At 42.0% G+C, this 15,042-nt stretch overlaps 1 protein-coding gene across 4 annotated transcripts in view; it reads right to left on the bottom strand.

Moving 5' to 3' along the window:
- Positions 1-15,042, bottom strand: part of FNIP1 (folliculin interacting protein 1) — a 70,212-nt gene that overhangs the window by 24,240 nt on the left and 30,930 nt on the right. For all 4 annotated transcript variants that reach the window (XM_054841979.1, XM_054841981.1, XM_054841980.1 and 1 more), the window contains exons 3-6: positions 6,217-6,360; positions 1,651-1,751; positions 1,327-1,401; positions 677-768 (exon numbers count right to left, since the gene is read on the bottom strand). In XM_054841979.1, the coding sequence (XP_054697954.1) occupies positions 677-768; positions 1,327-1,401; positions 1,651-1,751; positions 6,217-6,360 (412 nt within the window). The remainder of the gene's footprint in view (positions 1-676; positions 769-1,326; positions 1,402-1,650; positions 1,752-6,216; positions 6,361-15,042) is intronic.

Here is a 15,042-nt window from a genome sequence, read left to right as displayed (position 1 = left end):
CTGGACAACCAAGCCCTGAAGTACAGTATCTTTACTGTCAACTCTACCGTTCCCACAGGGAAAAAGCCAAGACTTTCCCTTCTTTCTGTAATCTAATGTTCACGGAGCCTTCACCCACAGCACTTCCACAAAGGCTGAGAACCAAAGATGCCAGATGGCTTTTTAAGCCTGCTTAGCTCCCACAGTCAGACAGACAAAGAGGACAGAATGAAAAGGTATTCTGCTAATCTGATCAAAAACTCCAGCGCCACTGTGCAAGGTTAACTTAGACTAGTACAAAACACGCAGCCACATGCACTCAGGTGGACAGAGTACAGAACAGAATGAAAATTATTAATGGAAATAAGACTGGGGAACTGAGCCAGGCAGAGTCAGTCCTGTGTGATCTGAGATATGCTGCTTCAAAAGTTCTACAGACATTCCAACATTTTCTGTATTTGACCTTAACTATATCTAAAGATTTCTATTATGTATATACACATATATGGCTTGTATATATTGAACACTAATTCCTTGAACTGTCCAATTATTCTCCTCCAAACCCCACCGACATTAATTTTCTATTACATCTTTATCTTTCCTCTTTTTTTTTTTTTTTAAATTTGATTCTATTTAGAAGACTTTCATATTCTAGAATTACTCAGTTAAATATACCAGGAAATGTGTTTGTAATTACCTATATTCCCAAGAAGTCCATTCATAATTGTACTGTGGTCAGGCTTCAATGTATTGCTATCTTGATTAATGAACTCAAGGCTGTCCTGCAACCTGCAACAAATAGAAAACATACAACAAAAGCAGTGATTTGCATTTCAGTAGAATATAGTGTTACTTCACTATAGCCCGAATGGACAGACAAGATAAGAATGCAGGCTTCCACTAGAAAAGCTTTCCCAGTCTAAGCCACGTTCTCAGGTAGGTCAATTAATACACAGAAAAGTCAACATTGAACCCTCTGAAGTCACGTGGTTTTGTAACACCTTTTTCTTCATCTCAGACTGAATTCCCCAACTCTAGCGTTCTGTCCTCATCCCTTCTCCTTTGGTGGTCGCAAGCACTTTTGTACCTTACAACATCAAGCTTCACCATATCAGCATTAAAGGAATGGTTCATTCATTCGCTTAAAGCGAACTGAGGTGAGACAACCGCAAGGGAAAGGCGAGGACACTAGTGACAGGATGTAACAGATCGGGGAACAAGAAGTTATCTTTCTAGAGAAAGAATCTGGAGGGTCCAAAAAAAAAAAAAAAAAAAAAAAAAAAAAATCTTCTGTGTTCTTACATTCATCTGCTTACGTGCAATAGATACAATTTGTAATGGACTCACGTATTCAGACTTCCGTAGATGCTGCTGCCAGTGCGAGCTGTGAAAACCTTGCTGAGCATGAGCTGAGGAGGTGAGCTAGAAGACAAAAAGGAAGATGTCAATCACACAGTACCAAGACAGGCTTTCCTTTCCCTTTCACAATCTTCCAGATTTTGTAGGCCGAAACATGACATAACAGCCTTTTGTGTCAAAAGTGACATCAGAATAACTTTAAAGCAAACCCAGAAATTCCTTTTACTCTGCACCTGTGGCATTCAATTCATTACATATTAGCACTAGGGAGTAAGTCTTCGGAAAAGACCTGCAGTAAAAAATTAATCTTACCGGATCTGGTGAATTTTCAATGTGGAGCCCTTGTAGCTCATGGCCACAGAGCCAAACATCATCTCTCCAAGCATGTTAGCATCTGAGGAGCACCGAGAACCCTGCAAAAAGATCCCACCAATGTTTGTTTTTAAGCATTTTAGAAGCACACTTCAATTAAGGCAACATACAACTAAGGAAAATATTCTTTATTTAAAAGATAAACATGCAAAATATCTTGCTATAATACTGTTGAACTTGCTATGTTGAACAGTTCAATAAAGATAATGCTAGCATAGAAAGTGATCTTCACATCGGCTGTGAACTAAACCACTGAAATCATCCAACAAACCTAACCCGTCTACAGGGGGCGAGGGGAAGCAGATTCAAACAATGCTGAGTCAGGGGACTAAAAAGTTTTAAGAGTGCGAGAACACACTTAACTGAGTAAGAACCATTAAGCCTAAACCTTGTGTCTGCTTGACAAGAAGCACCACAAGTTCACTGGAAATCTTGTACAGACTGCGCCCTGGAGCCGAGTTAGACCAGTGCTTTCATGACAAAGATTGATTCATAGCTTATCCATGGATGGCATTTTATATGTGATGCATCTTTCCCTGGTGGTCCTGTGATGGTACCAGCAAAGAGCTGTAACATCATGATGCCAGGCTTAAGTTGTGCAATTTCTGCTTCTCGGTGGTGAGAGCTTGCTGTAAGGCATACTGGCTAAATACAAAGGAGGAACATCCCTATGGCGCATCACAGGCTAGATCAAATACTGCAAACAAAAACCTAAAATTAAAAAGTTACTCAGGGCAATCAACTGGAGACGACTGCTCAGCTGACAGTCATCTTATTTGTATACTTTCAGTGACTGAGATTACTGTCCCTTTGTCCAGGGCTGTTTCATCTCTAGGCTAACAGAATATTAGTGCTGGCTCTGCATTTGAGCCTTGCCCTGAATAATTTAAAATACTGTGATTGCTCACTCAGAGCTCAGGCAGTTCATAGGTGAGGTACTTGGTTCTGTGCAAGAGAGCAATACATTTCCTTTGAGATGCATGATAACTAATAACACTTCCTTGGAGTAATCCTTCCAAAAGGTCCCTAAAAAACAGTCACAGAAATAACCTTGTGTTTGGAAAATGCTAAGTGCCATATCTCCATATCCCTTATCCAAGCTCTGAACAACCAGGATCCTCACCTGGACTCCTACACAGACTTGGAATATATCTAAACATTTTGCCCAACGTCAGACAGTAAGCTCAGAGCACAACCGAGGACAGGGCGTCCACACCACGGATTCCTACCAGCAGTAAGGAGTGATATGAAAATGACCACTCCATGAATCAGCTCACACTAGCCCGCAGAAGGAAGGCAGGAACAAGGAAACGCTCATCAGCCAAAAGGCAACACACTTATAACACTTTTCAATTTTTAGCTCTTCTCAAGCACTCTCAATTAAGACGATGGTACTTTAACAGACATACTATTAACCTCTGAAATCTGCTATCAGTGCAAGAAAGATAGAGGATGACTAAAAGTAGCAACCACAGTTAGAAAAATGAGGATACAATTGCAAGGTTTGTTAGTGTTCATATGACCCAGCAAAATCTGATCATTAGCTGGGTCTCAGAGAAATTTCCATCTTTACCTCCCAGGATCATACTGCCTGGGTGCACTGCAGGCCGTACTGGAAAAACTAGACTCTAAAATCAGTCAGTATGACCCAGCAGGTCCAAGGAAATACACACATTGATGTTAATGGCTCTAGGAAATGATAGGTCTGCCAGCGTCATGAAATCCTGAAGAACACTGCAAATTACTACAGCCAAATGTTATGATTGTTACTTTTACATCTCTTGCAGATCTCCAATTGAAGGACTCATTCTGAATAGATGTCAAGCCCTTGATGGTTGGTTTTGGTTTCAACTTTCTGCTGTTGTGAAAATCTAATTCTAAAGCTGAGGAAAAATACTTTATCTTAAAGTATTGATTTTCTTTGTCAAGCAACCGAATTAAAAAAAAAGCAAGTGAAAATCAGCTGCTTTCAAATTTAATTGTAGGGGTTTCCCCTTTCCTCTGAAAGAGACAAGCAATGCTGAAGGCAAAGAGTGCGATAAGAGGCACCCATGGCCTGTTTCAGTCTGGCATTTCATCTACACTTAATTTTACCATGCATAACAGAAGATGCTCATATTTAATGCATTTATTATGGAAACACTGCTACAGCTCAACTCTTTGTGCCTTTAATGCTGCAAAATAAAGGTCACTCAAGACCAAAGTAGAGTGCAATCAACTGAGGAAAGGGGTTAAATATTAAAAACTCAAACAAAAAATAGCCAAGGAGCATCTGGCAAAAAGGGCACAACCTCCAGCACTGACAGCTTGGACACAAACCAATTCCCTAGGTCATATTTACGAGCTCACATAAAAACCGATCATAAAATACCCACAAGTGTTTGTTATTGCACATTAGCATATCAGAGGTAGTAAAATTTGCATGATTCGGAAATTACATTTCCAAATATAGTATGTACAGCATTCAATATTCAACTTACTGTACATATTGTCCAACCAATAACTAAGTACATACGTAAATTAGAAATGCATTACAGAAATAGATGTCACAGGTTGCCCAGACAGGTTGTGGAGGCCCCATCCCTGGAAGTGTTTAAGACCAGGCTGGATGAGGCTTTGGGCAACGTGGTCTAGTTGAGGGTGTCCCTGCCTGCAGCAGGGGGTTGAAACTGGATGATCTTTAAGGTCCCTTCCAACCCAAACCATTCTATGATTCTATGTCAGGATCAACAAAAGACTTCCAGTCCTGACTACACTGAAAAGCAGGTACAGAGGTAACACTAGTGTCATAACGTGCAAATAATTGTGGGCAAGCTTAGAACCATATTCAGCCTCATCTTAATGGTTTCTAATCACATTTGTGAGGGATCTGGACAGCACATAATTAAAAATATGGAAGCCTGGAACAAAACCCTGTACTTCAGCTTCCAATTAAAGTTGCTTGTATATAGTCAAAGTGTATTTAAACAAGGAAACAAAGAACTATTTTAAAAGTACTATAGCACTGTATTATTTGGATTTCCATTTTATAGCTAAAAAAATAAAAACAAGCAATAAAAGAACTTATAAATACTGCAAATAGATTAAGTAACTTCTGAGGTCACCAGACACAGCAGTTAGAAGATAGGAAATGCCAGGCTGACTGGTGTCTGGACAAACTTACTCTGGCCCTTCTGCACGCATGATACAAAATTTTATTGTGCAATAAAGAACTCTTGTATTTACGGCTCTCAGCTCACTTGCTGGTGAAGCCTGGAAGGAGTACGGGGAACACAGTAGATCGCTTACAACAAACATACTGTGGAAGACCAACTTAAGCCGAAAGTTTCTCACATACTTTCTGAGCCAGTCACATCGCTGCAGATCATTTCAGTTCAACTCAGTAAGATTTTGACTAAGTGATACGCATGAGGAAATGGGGACTTAAAAGGAAAAACTTTCCACAGCTTTAAAATACACTGTCATACCAACCACTAAAATTAATTTCCTTTAATAATGTTGACCATTGTTTGCACAGAGTCTGCCCAGTAGGAGGGACAATTTCTGGATAGTGGGGGGCATCATTTTTCTTGGTCACACAATGCACGAAGGAGGTTATTTTGTGCTGGAAGGAAGCTGCTAACAGAAATGTCTCTTCCTTTCATAACCGCAGCTAAATGCCCTTCCAGGAAGGGAGGAATGGAAAAACAGATCTTCGGCCACCTTACTAAAGCTGTGGAAAAGAGTGTGATGAGAAAGAGAAAACAAGAATACGCAGCTCACCAAATATAGCAAGAGCTAACATGACAGTAGGGAAGTCAGCACTGAAAGGTTCTTCATTTATATCTATGGTAGATTAAGACATCAGTAGTACTGTACTTCAGAATAAGTTGTGCAGATAGCAGCTTCCCTCAAACACACAATTACTTCATTACAAAGAGTGGAAGGGCTTAGTTCTATTTTAGGGTGGCTTAATATAAAACACTTGTGATCCATGGAAGGAGAGATGACAGAAATATATCCGTGTCAGATGACTCTAGCTACTCTCATGGCCAAAATCTCTTATGTAAAATGTAACTCAAGTGCACTGAATCCCTTGTTATAAAGCTGTTACACAGACTATCCCTACAGATAGCGCACTTCTCTGTTATTTCCCTGGCATTTAGCAATAAAGTAAAATAAACTACCTCATCTATACCAAGATAAGATATTTGTGCCAAGTCTGATCGTACCGAACGAGTGTTATCACCCAGGTCATAAGACAGAACAAATGCTCTGGAGAAATCACTGCCATTCAAGACAGATCCTGAGAGAACCAGCTGGTTGGTTTTAGACTTGTTCACACCCAAAGCTACAGAATTAAACATTACTGAGTCAGAACCAAAGTCTGGTTTTGACTGAAAACTGCTCTCCAGCGCTAGCCTCTAATTTCAAGCATTGTAAAACAGTACCTCACCTGCTGTTAGTATTTGACATGAGTTATTTTAAAAAAAAAAAAAAAAAAAAAAAAAAAGAAGAGTGACTCACCTGGTATTTTGGACATTGTTCTTTTGGATCAGAGAACGAGGAGGATGAATTGATTGAACTATCCAAGGAAGAAGAGCTGTCTCCTCCGGGCTTCAGTTGGCAACATTTCCCAAAAACTCTCACCTGAGCATCACTGCAGAGTTTCTGAAATACAGACAACATGTGTGACACACTAAGACACATGACCTGAAATCGCTGTTTAGCAGCATTGTACTTCCCTGTTTAACAGCTGAAAGGTTTTTGCCCCAAGAGAACAGGTAACAGAATATTTATTAGTGTCTCTTGCAGCCTGGCAGTAGGAAATAAAGCTGAGCTGGTTTACTTCCAATTAGCCAGGAGCTAATAGGTCGCTCCAATTCCATTTTCCTAAATAGCCGTCCATCTCCGAAGCTTTACAAATTACTTTTTTTTTTTAGACCCAGGATTAGGAGAAAGGATGGTACCAAAGCATTTAAAGGAAGGATGGCAACAATAGGCTCCAGCTGCCTTCATCTTGCTCCCTGTGCCCACTGGGGCGGAGGGGACACAGGAGTGTGATGGGCACAGCTCTCCAGGGCGACGATGCCGGCCAGATCACAGCAAGGAGCAGTTCACAACGTACAGGAAAAACACACTGGTTACGAATAATCGAGCAAGAACACCACAGAATTCAAGAGAGGTTCATGATACAAGGATAAGTGGAGAGAAATGATACTATTTTTATAGATCTCTCCCAAGCGATGTCTAAGTCCTCTAGTCTTTTTAGAGAGTGGCACAGAGGTGACACGTTCCTAGTACGAGGGAATTGCGAAGCTGAAAATAGGCAAAGCTGAAAAACACAGTTAGTGTTATAGAGAAGCCAGAAAACTTTCTGATGGAGAAATGGTCCAAGGGGTGATTTCTCATAGAGATTCAGACGGAAAGCATAGCAAAAAAGGAAGTTAGGAGGGTTCAGCTGGAGCTGGAACGGACGTACAGGATGGGTAGGCTCTGTGTCCGCTCTACACACGCAGCATTATCAACCACTGGCACGGGAGATGCCCCACTACCATTTTGTTCACTATTTAAAAACATTTGTGATTTCCCCTGCAAATCTCAGCATCCCCAGCAGAATCAGCATCCACATTAGTTAACGCTATTTACACTAGCGTTAGGCAACCCTCCGCGCCTTAAGATCTCAAAGTATTTTTCATATACTCATTACACTTCAGCGCACCCACGTAAGGTTGGCATTATTTACATTTGCTAATGGGCAGCACTAGGAGACAGAAATAGTCTACACTGCTCAAAATTACATACTAACTCTGCCCTAAGACTTTCTTAATTAACATTTCCTATACAATCACCAAACCAGTAAAAGCAAGCTGGAAGGACACCCAAGGTTCAAGGGACAGATGGAAACACAGAAGTGCTGGTTTATGTCACAGCTTCATATCTGGACTCAGGTCCACATCACAAGCTCCCCCTTCATTAAAAAACGTAAGTATGTCTCAATCTTTAATAGCTACGAAAATTAGGAAAAGGCATACAGAAAAGTGTGAAATACCCATGGCACAGGGTCATAACTTCATGACTGCTCAATAATCAGCAACTACTGTACAAAAGACAACTGCCCTTACTGCTGTGGAGGGATTTTGATGAAGGACAAGATGGGAATCCCATACTCTGTCCTAGGCTGTGCAGGTTACTATATTTTTTTTTTTTTTTTTTTTTTTTGCTAAATCTCACCCACAGTTAGGGACAGGTGACTTATTTGGCCGTGACTGGGTGAGATTTAGCAAAACCAGCAGAAAACGTCAGGGATTAATCAAGCTCCACGCAGCAGTCTGCACTGCTGCTCCCGTTAAGAGAGCTGCTGCCACAGAAAGCCTTAAGGAAAAACGTGCAGACAAATCAGTAATTCTGTGGCAGAGGGGAAGGAAGCATTCACTAGCTGCTGAGTCCTGTGCTTTACTGACAAATACAGCCTCCCATAGTAGTATCCTCTTATTATGACATTGCGGTGAGTACGTTGAATTCATGCAATATGTAGATTTGCTAATGGCTAGTATCTGTGGCTTGAGCACAGTACACAATGGCTGGAACATGTGAATGATCATCATATGACTTCAGTAGGAACTCGTGAACTAGAATTGCATTTTATCTCTGACACAAACAACAATGTCCTAGGCTAGGCAAGCATCATGTGATAAAACCACATAAAATCCACAGGGTTACAGAAGCTTTTGCAGGCAAACCACATTTCAGCTTGCATTTTCCAACAGATGTTGAAAGTTCCTTCTAAAAAGTTATAATTGTAACTAAGCTTGCTTGAGACTGTAAAGCCAGTAAATGTGTTTCTACAGGTGAAAAAAAAATTCTGTGCATTAAAAATAACAGGCTACATTTGCAAATTACTTTTAAATCATTTCTTCTCATTATCATTGCATTTTTCTGTACAGCAGCTTTCCCAAGATCCATTGGGGAGTCTAGTATCTTGAAGTAAGAGTTGCCTGATTTAAATAGCAAACCAGGAAAATGGCTGTTTGGTCTTTGCAGTGGAGTTTAATGAACCAAGACTCCTGCAAGGACTCTGTAAAGGAGGTCAGGATCTTTCAGATACCACTTTTCAGAAACTTGTGGACAACAAATCTCTCCTAAAACGCAGATCACTGACGAATTTTAGTGTTTGCTCTTTTACAAACTTAGCATGTGCTTAAGAATAACCTGTTGGACAATGAGATCGAGTACCTGCAATGCCCCTCTCCTCTGCAGTTTCTGACTTCAAATGTCAATGAAATTTTAGATGCTACAAATGTCAAGATATTATGCATCAAAGGAGTGGGATTACTTGCATTCCCATATAATATTCCAAAGATATTCAAGTCAGCTTTCCAAAACTAAAAAAGTAACCTAATTATTTAAGAACTGGACAAGGGAAAGTTTCAAAGTTGTGGATTTTCTTTCCAGACGGACACAGTTGCAACAAATCCGATCCCTAGGCAAAGTGCTGCTGGAGTCCTCCAAAACGCTCAGTTTTGCTGGAGAGCAAAACATCTGCTGGAAGGATGCCGCAGGCAGCTGCTGCTCCTGGCTGCCACGCTGCTCTCCCTGCTGTGGTCACACTCTTTGTTCTTTCTCTGCCAACTCGCTGCAGATACCGCCCAGCTCCAAAGACTTCCTGGCAGTCACAGTTCTTACATTAGAGGTCATCATTTGCTGAAAGTCTTGGAGACCTATCAGATAGTACTGAAGATAGAGTAAAATGTCTTTATAGTATGACAAGGTACAAAGTAGTTTTTGTCTACGGTTCTGCTTCTGGAATCTCTTTTCTCCACCTCTATCAGCAAAGACCTTTCACTCTTTGCCACAAGGTCTATAAATGCGTCTAAGTGGAAAGAACGTGCCTGCTGCTGTGCACAGAAGAGGAGTTTCTGCTGGGCAAGTTTTGGTTTGGGGATAAGAAGAAAGTTGAAAGCAACCTGGTGTGTTCAACTAAATCCAGATTGTGTGCATGTGTGTTAGGGCTACGAGTGACAGAAGGAAACAGAAATGTCATGGTATTCTTTACTCTCTTCTACCCCTCTGCAACAGCTGGTGCTCAAATACCACTGCGGTGGTAGCGATAGAGAAATCTGTATTTCCAAGCAAAGTTGCCACTCTTCAAGAGCTCTGTACCTCATTTCTAGAGCAGGTTTTTCAGCAAAGCTTAAAAGTTATTCAAAAATAGATAAAATAACTCTTTTGCTTTATTAATGTGTTGGTCTGAATGTGTAAATATATGCATCCCCCTAGGACAGGAGAGTAAACTGAATAGGCATTCATTCCTTCCCTTCAAATTCTGCTGTAAAAATCCAGCTATCTTTCTTAAAATGCAGCTGTCAAGTGCTGCATTCTCCCTTTGTTCCCGAGTTGTCAAGTTCCTCTATTACTCAGAGGTCAGTGAAAGAATTAAAGCCAACACTATGCTCCCCCACTCCACTACTATTCTTCCATTTCTGCTTAGAGAGAATAAGCAGAGCTAAGAAGGCGGGACCCAGTCTCTATGCTTACAGCTGGCGTCTTTATCTGTCTGCTCAGCCTGACTCGGTGGAAACCTGTCCACCAAGAGCTAGATACAGACCAGAGTCTCCATTTCACACAACTCACCTAAAAGCAAAAGGCTCACTATCCAATTACTAATCCCTCAAAGCAATTTGCTGCTCAACATTTATCCAGTGCTGAAGTATATTAGAACACGTGGCTAATCCTGGCTTGTTTAAAACAGCATGCCATTTTTCTACTTTGGGATAAATATGACATTTGGAGTGAAAGAAATAGGAGATCAAATATCATATGACCTTTCAGTTAAATTATCCCAAAGATAAAGACAACTAGGTTACACAGCAAAAGTGAACTTTTCGTTCCCCAAATCCAAGTCCATTGCTGCACCTCTAGATCTCAAATTTTGCACCCCGGGCCGCTCTTTCTCTTTCATTTCTTCAAAAAAACAAACCAAATGCTGCTTCTGAAAATCCTCTTTTGACTGGCTCCTGGGAACAAGCCACTGCCCTTGTCTGATTCCTTGTCTGTCTCCCTTTTCAGCCAAACCACCCAAAGTCCAGATCCCTGCTCAGCACAGTGCACAGCTTGGCTCTTGCTTTCTTTTCTCCCTCCTCTTCCTCGTGGTCCCCTGACACCCCTTCTTCCCTCCTGGACTCTATGCCTTCCTCTAGGCTGATCTTTAGTCTTTGAAAGATCTTTTAGTTTCTTACTTTTCCATCAGCACCTCCCTTCAGTCACATCCCTAATGACAAACACTGTCTTGTCCTAAGTCACCAGTGGACAACATAAAAGGAAAACGAGCAGTTAAACTAGACAGCTGAAAACCACCACCCTGTCCCCAGACTCCTTCAGCCTGCTCCGAGAAAAGCCATGACACAAGGTTCTCCTCCCAGCTTCTTCTCTGGCCTACTCCCCACTTCTTCGCAGCACCACTTCTGTGGCATCCTTATCCCAGTCAGTTGCCGGCCCTTGGAGAAAAACTCCTCACACTTCAGCTGGCCTTTGCATAACAACATTTTATGGTGGCTTAACTCATGTGCTGCACAACAGCGGCGGCAGCACAGTAAAATACAACGCAGCCTTCGCACAAGGTTAGCGTGAATGCAGTGTCAAGGTTGAGAAGCCAAGCACACAGGGGTCAGGAAAGGCAGAGCCAAGGCTGAAAGCTCAGCACTGTCCGGGCCACCTGGCCTCTGCACCTTAAAAAGGAAAAGGATCTGCTTGTTGCACTTGATTTGAAATTCAAACCAGGCCTGGTATCACAGCTCTTGGAGGAGCGTACCTGCGTTCAAATACAGCTCCTGGCTTGTAAACTCAGTACAACCCAATGGGGTGGACGAGCACAAGACCTCGCACGTACACGAGGCACCACGCAGGGAGGTGAGCAGGGCTGGTGGTACGTGTGAGGGGAAAGCAGGTGGGGAGGTGTTAAGAGGTAAAGGAGCAGACAGGCACAGAAATGAGTCTACCAGGAGAAATCAGTCATAGGTTGTAACATTATCACATGCAAATCAAGTAATACGGTCTTACTAGAAACGAGACACGTATTAGTATGAGGAACAAACTCTGAACTCTCTAGAGGAGGCAGTGGATCAAACCCACCGGCTTGCCCGTAGAAGTACTTTGATAGCCCAAAATCCAAGGGATGTGGATGTCTGGGTGTGGACTGAGGCTGTTTAGTAAAGGCGTCAGCAATGTCTACTCCTCATATCACATGCTGCCCTGGTATATTCAATATGCAAATGCCTGTTCTGATACATTTGCTCAGGACCTAGTGTCACAGGGCTGGGAAGGGCAGCCAGTCTTCTGGGATACCCTGGCAGAACTCAGACAGGGGAGTTGCCCAATTCTCTGATGCTCCTGAGACAGCAGTCTGTCGGCTCTGCTTACAGAGCCCGGCTGATCAATAGCCCATCCCCCGGAAAGCCGGGGAAGAACCTCTCCTGCTTAGCACCAAAAAAGGTATAGGACTCACAAAAGGGAAATCTCTCTCCTCGCCCCCACACCGAGTGCCCACAGCTGCCGAAGGCGGATCTCCGCCTGGCCTCGCTGGAAACGCCTGGCACAGCCTTCGGCCAACATTCCCAGTGCAGCGGCCGCCAGCCCTCCGAGTCACCAGACTGCTTCTCGGCTTTGCTCGCCAAGTTTAACTCTAGCAAGGCCCGAGGAAAACATCACTTCTCCTGCGCAATTAAAATATTTTAATGGCTATGCTGCAAACCGTCAGCTGCCTTCTGTCCATCTCAGTGGAACACCCTCCCAGAATTCTTGTTTACCTAGCATTAGGTTTATTGAAGACATGAAGAGGCTGATTTAATAGCCAATGAAAACAAAAAATCCTTATTTGTGTTATAGTCACATTTCCCTCACAGATAATATGAGCCTAGTAATGCTTTAATAATTAGAGTCCAGCTTGGTGTGAGCACAAACTCTCAGTTTTCACTCACCAAAAAGTCAGAGCCTACCATTTTATTTCTTGAAACGTCTGTGCCTGGAAAAGTTTGCTCTGATGCTTCTTAAATTTTATAACCATACCTTCCCTTACAGAATTCAAATGACTGAGCCATGTTCAACCTTGGTCCACTGCACACAGCTCTTGGCAAATGTAGAGATTAGATATATGAAGTAGAGCAAAGCATATCTCACCTTGCTGCAGGCATACAACTCTTAAATTACACAATGTTGTTGCACGTCCCAGAAGCATCAGAAAATGGGAACTGAAGAGCATGGCAACAAAGCAAGCTGGCACCCTCTTGGTTCTCTGCATTAGACTGATTAGACTTCAACCGGAACGGTCTGGCCACTGCCAGGCACTCCTGCAAATCTCCCTCCTAGTGTTATTTGTAAATCCAGAGGTATAAATCACGTTAGGAAATGGAGGGGAGAGAGATGCAGAACGTGTTGGCTTTTGCGAGGCGGTGAACAGATACCCTTTCACAAGGGAGAGTGCCCAGCCCACACACACGTCGTGCTGCAAAAGGGCAAGAGTGCCTTGGAATGTGCTTAGAGCCAAGATCTGGCTTTGTATAGGCAGGGTGTGCCTTTGTTAATGAAAATCATGATAAAGAGCAAGAAAAATAAACAACGCAATTCCTTGAAAATGGCCAGTACATACTGCTAACTGTACAAGCCTGTACTATGCTCGCAGCAAGCCGAGCCGAGGACTCTTCTGCACGTTTTTACCTGCATAATGTTTCTGCTATTGCAAAGTTTTGTTTTACGAGGAAAGGTTTGCCTGACATGACGTTATCTGAGTGCTGCAGAAGGCAGATGTCATGGCAAGCAAATGTTTCAATATATTCTCTTTCAAAGTCTCCTAATACCACAAAAAAGAAGAAATATATCAAGTTACTAAGGATGAGTACTAGGCATTTCAAAAACCCTGGGAACAGTCTTCCTCCACCAGTCTCACATACTTACTTCACAGAGATGGTGAATACAGCTATTTCCTTCCCCCTTCGCAAAGAAAAATACAGGAGAGATTAATATGGAACCGCATTAGCTTCATTATTAGCCATTTACTCTGTTGCTGTTGCACTGCCACTGTCAACTATCTTTCTGAAATAAGTTTGCAAGTTCACTGTGCAAGTACAGATCTATCTATCTTAAAGAGGTTTTAGGCTTTCAAGAAATCACTTGAAATATGGCAGGAGGATTTATACCATACAATGTCTTTTTTATTAATGAGGTAATACTTTATAATTAATGAAGTAATAGTAATAAGCATAGCCAGCAATTCGTACCAATAAACCACTTCTAAAGATCTCTTATCTTTAAAAACCTGTTTTCCTGGCAAGAACACCTAGAAGAACAGGAACTTATAAAGCCATTCTAACAAATTAAAAAGAAAGATGCACTTTGTTCAACATCTGTGAAACTTGCTTTAGTTCACAAATTCTCAAAAAGAACGAGGAAATTGGGATCTGGAGTCACGGCTATAAAAGCGCTAGCGTAAGCGATGGAGAAGCCTGGCAGTTAGTGCCTGATGGGACACAAACTGACTCCCAGAGGTGAGAATATGTGGACATAGGAAGTGCTCAGGACCAGGAGATGCATCAGGCTGGCAGCTTTCAGCAACAGGCCAGAAGAGTTTACAAAGCTGGATGAAGAATCTTCTGGCTGTACTCCAATACCCAACATGAAAACCAGAGCTTGGGGGTACTGTTATTTTGTGTACTCCTACTTACAGAACTTCGTAGGTCCTACAGGTAAAAGCAACTTGCAGAGCTTAAAATGGTTTGCAAATGTTTTTAGAGATAGTGAAAAGGAAGTTCAAAGCAGCGCAGTAAGTTGTCCAACCTCACACAACCACTTACAATAGCACTGTGGCTAGAAATTAATCTTCTGGCCAGAGCCCTTAGAAGGAAGTATCCTGATCTGACTGCATCCATTACAGTTTCAATTAATAGATTACCATGCAGACCATGCCAAAAGGAAAAATAGAGGGGAAGTTTTCAAGTAATTTTGCGTGAAAAAACTTGTCAGCAAAGCACAGAAACGATGGGCAAAAGCTAACCAAACAGGACACGAGGGCACAGGACTGGGAGGACCTTCTGATGAAGAACGCAGACCCCACCACGGCACAAAAGCACATCCATAAATATTAGTTTATGCCTTGCCTCAGCATTAGGAAGGAATCCTTCTCTCTGAAAGAGCAGAAAATAGACAAGCCCAGGAATAAAGAGATCACTATAGTATTTAAAGCTGTTAAGAGTGAAATCACTGAAGCCTGAATAATTTGCAAGTTAACAGGCATTTAAATATAGCCCTGCATATAACCAACATTTAAATGTTAATGTGAAAAAACCAGAATATTTGTGATTT

This window comes from Grus americana, chromosome 14 (assembly GCF_028858705.1).
Source record: "Grus americana isolate bGruAme1 chromosome 14, bGruAme1.mat, whole genome shotgun sequence".
Taxonomy (NCBI): Eukaryota; Metazoa; Chordata; class Aves; order Gruiformes; family Gruidae; genus Grus; species Grus americana.
Note: the sequence above shows the minus strand (reverse complement) of the source record. Positions and strands in the feature narration are given on the sequence as shown.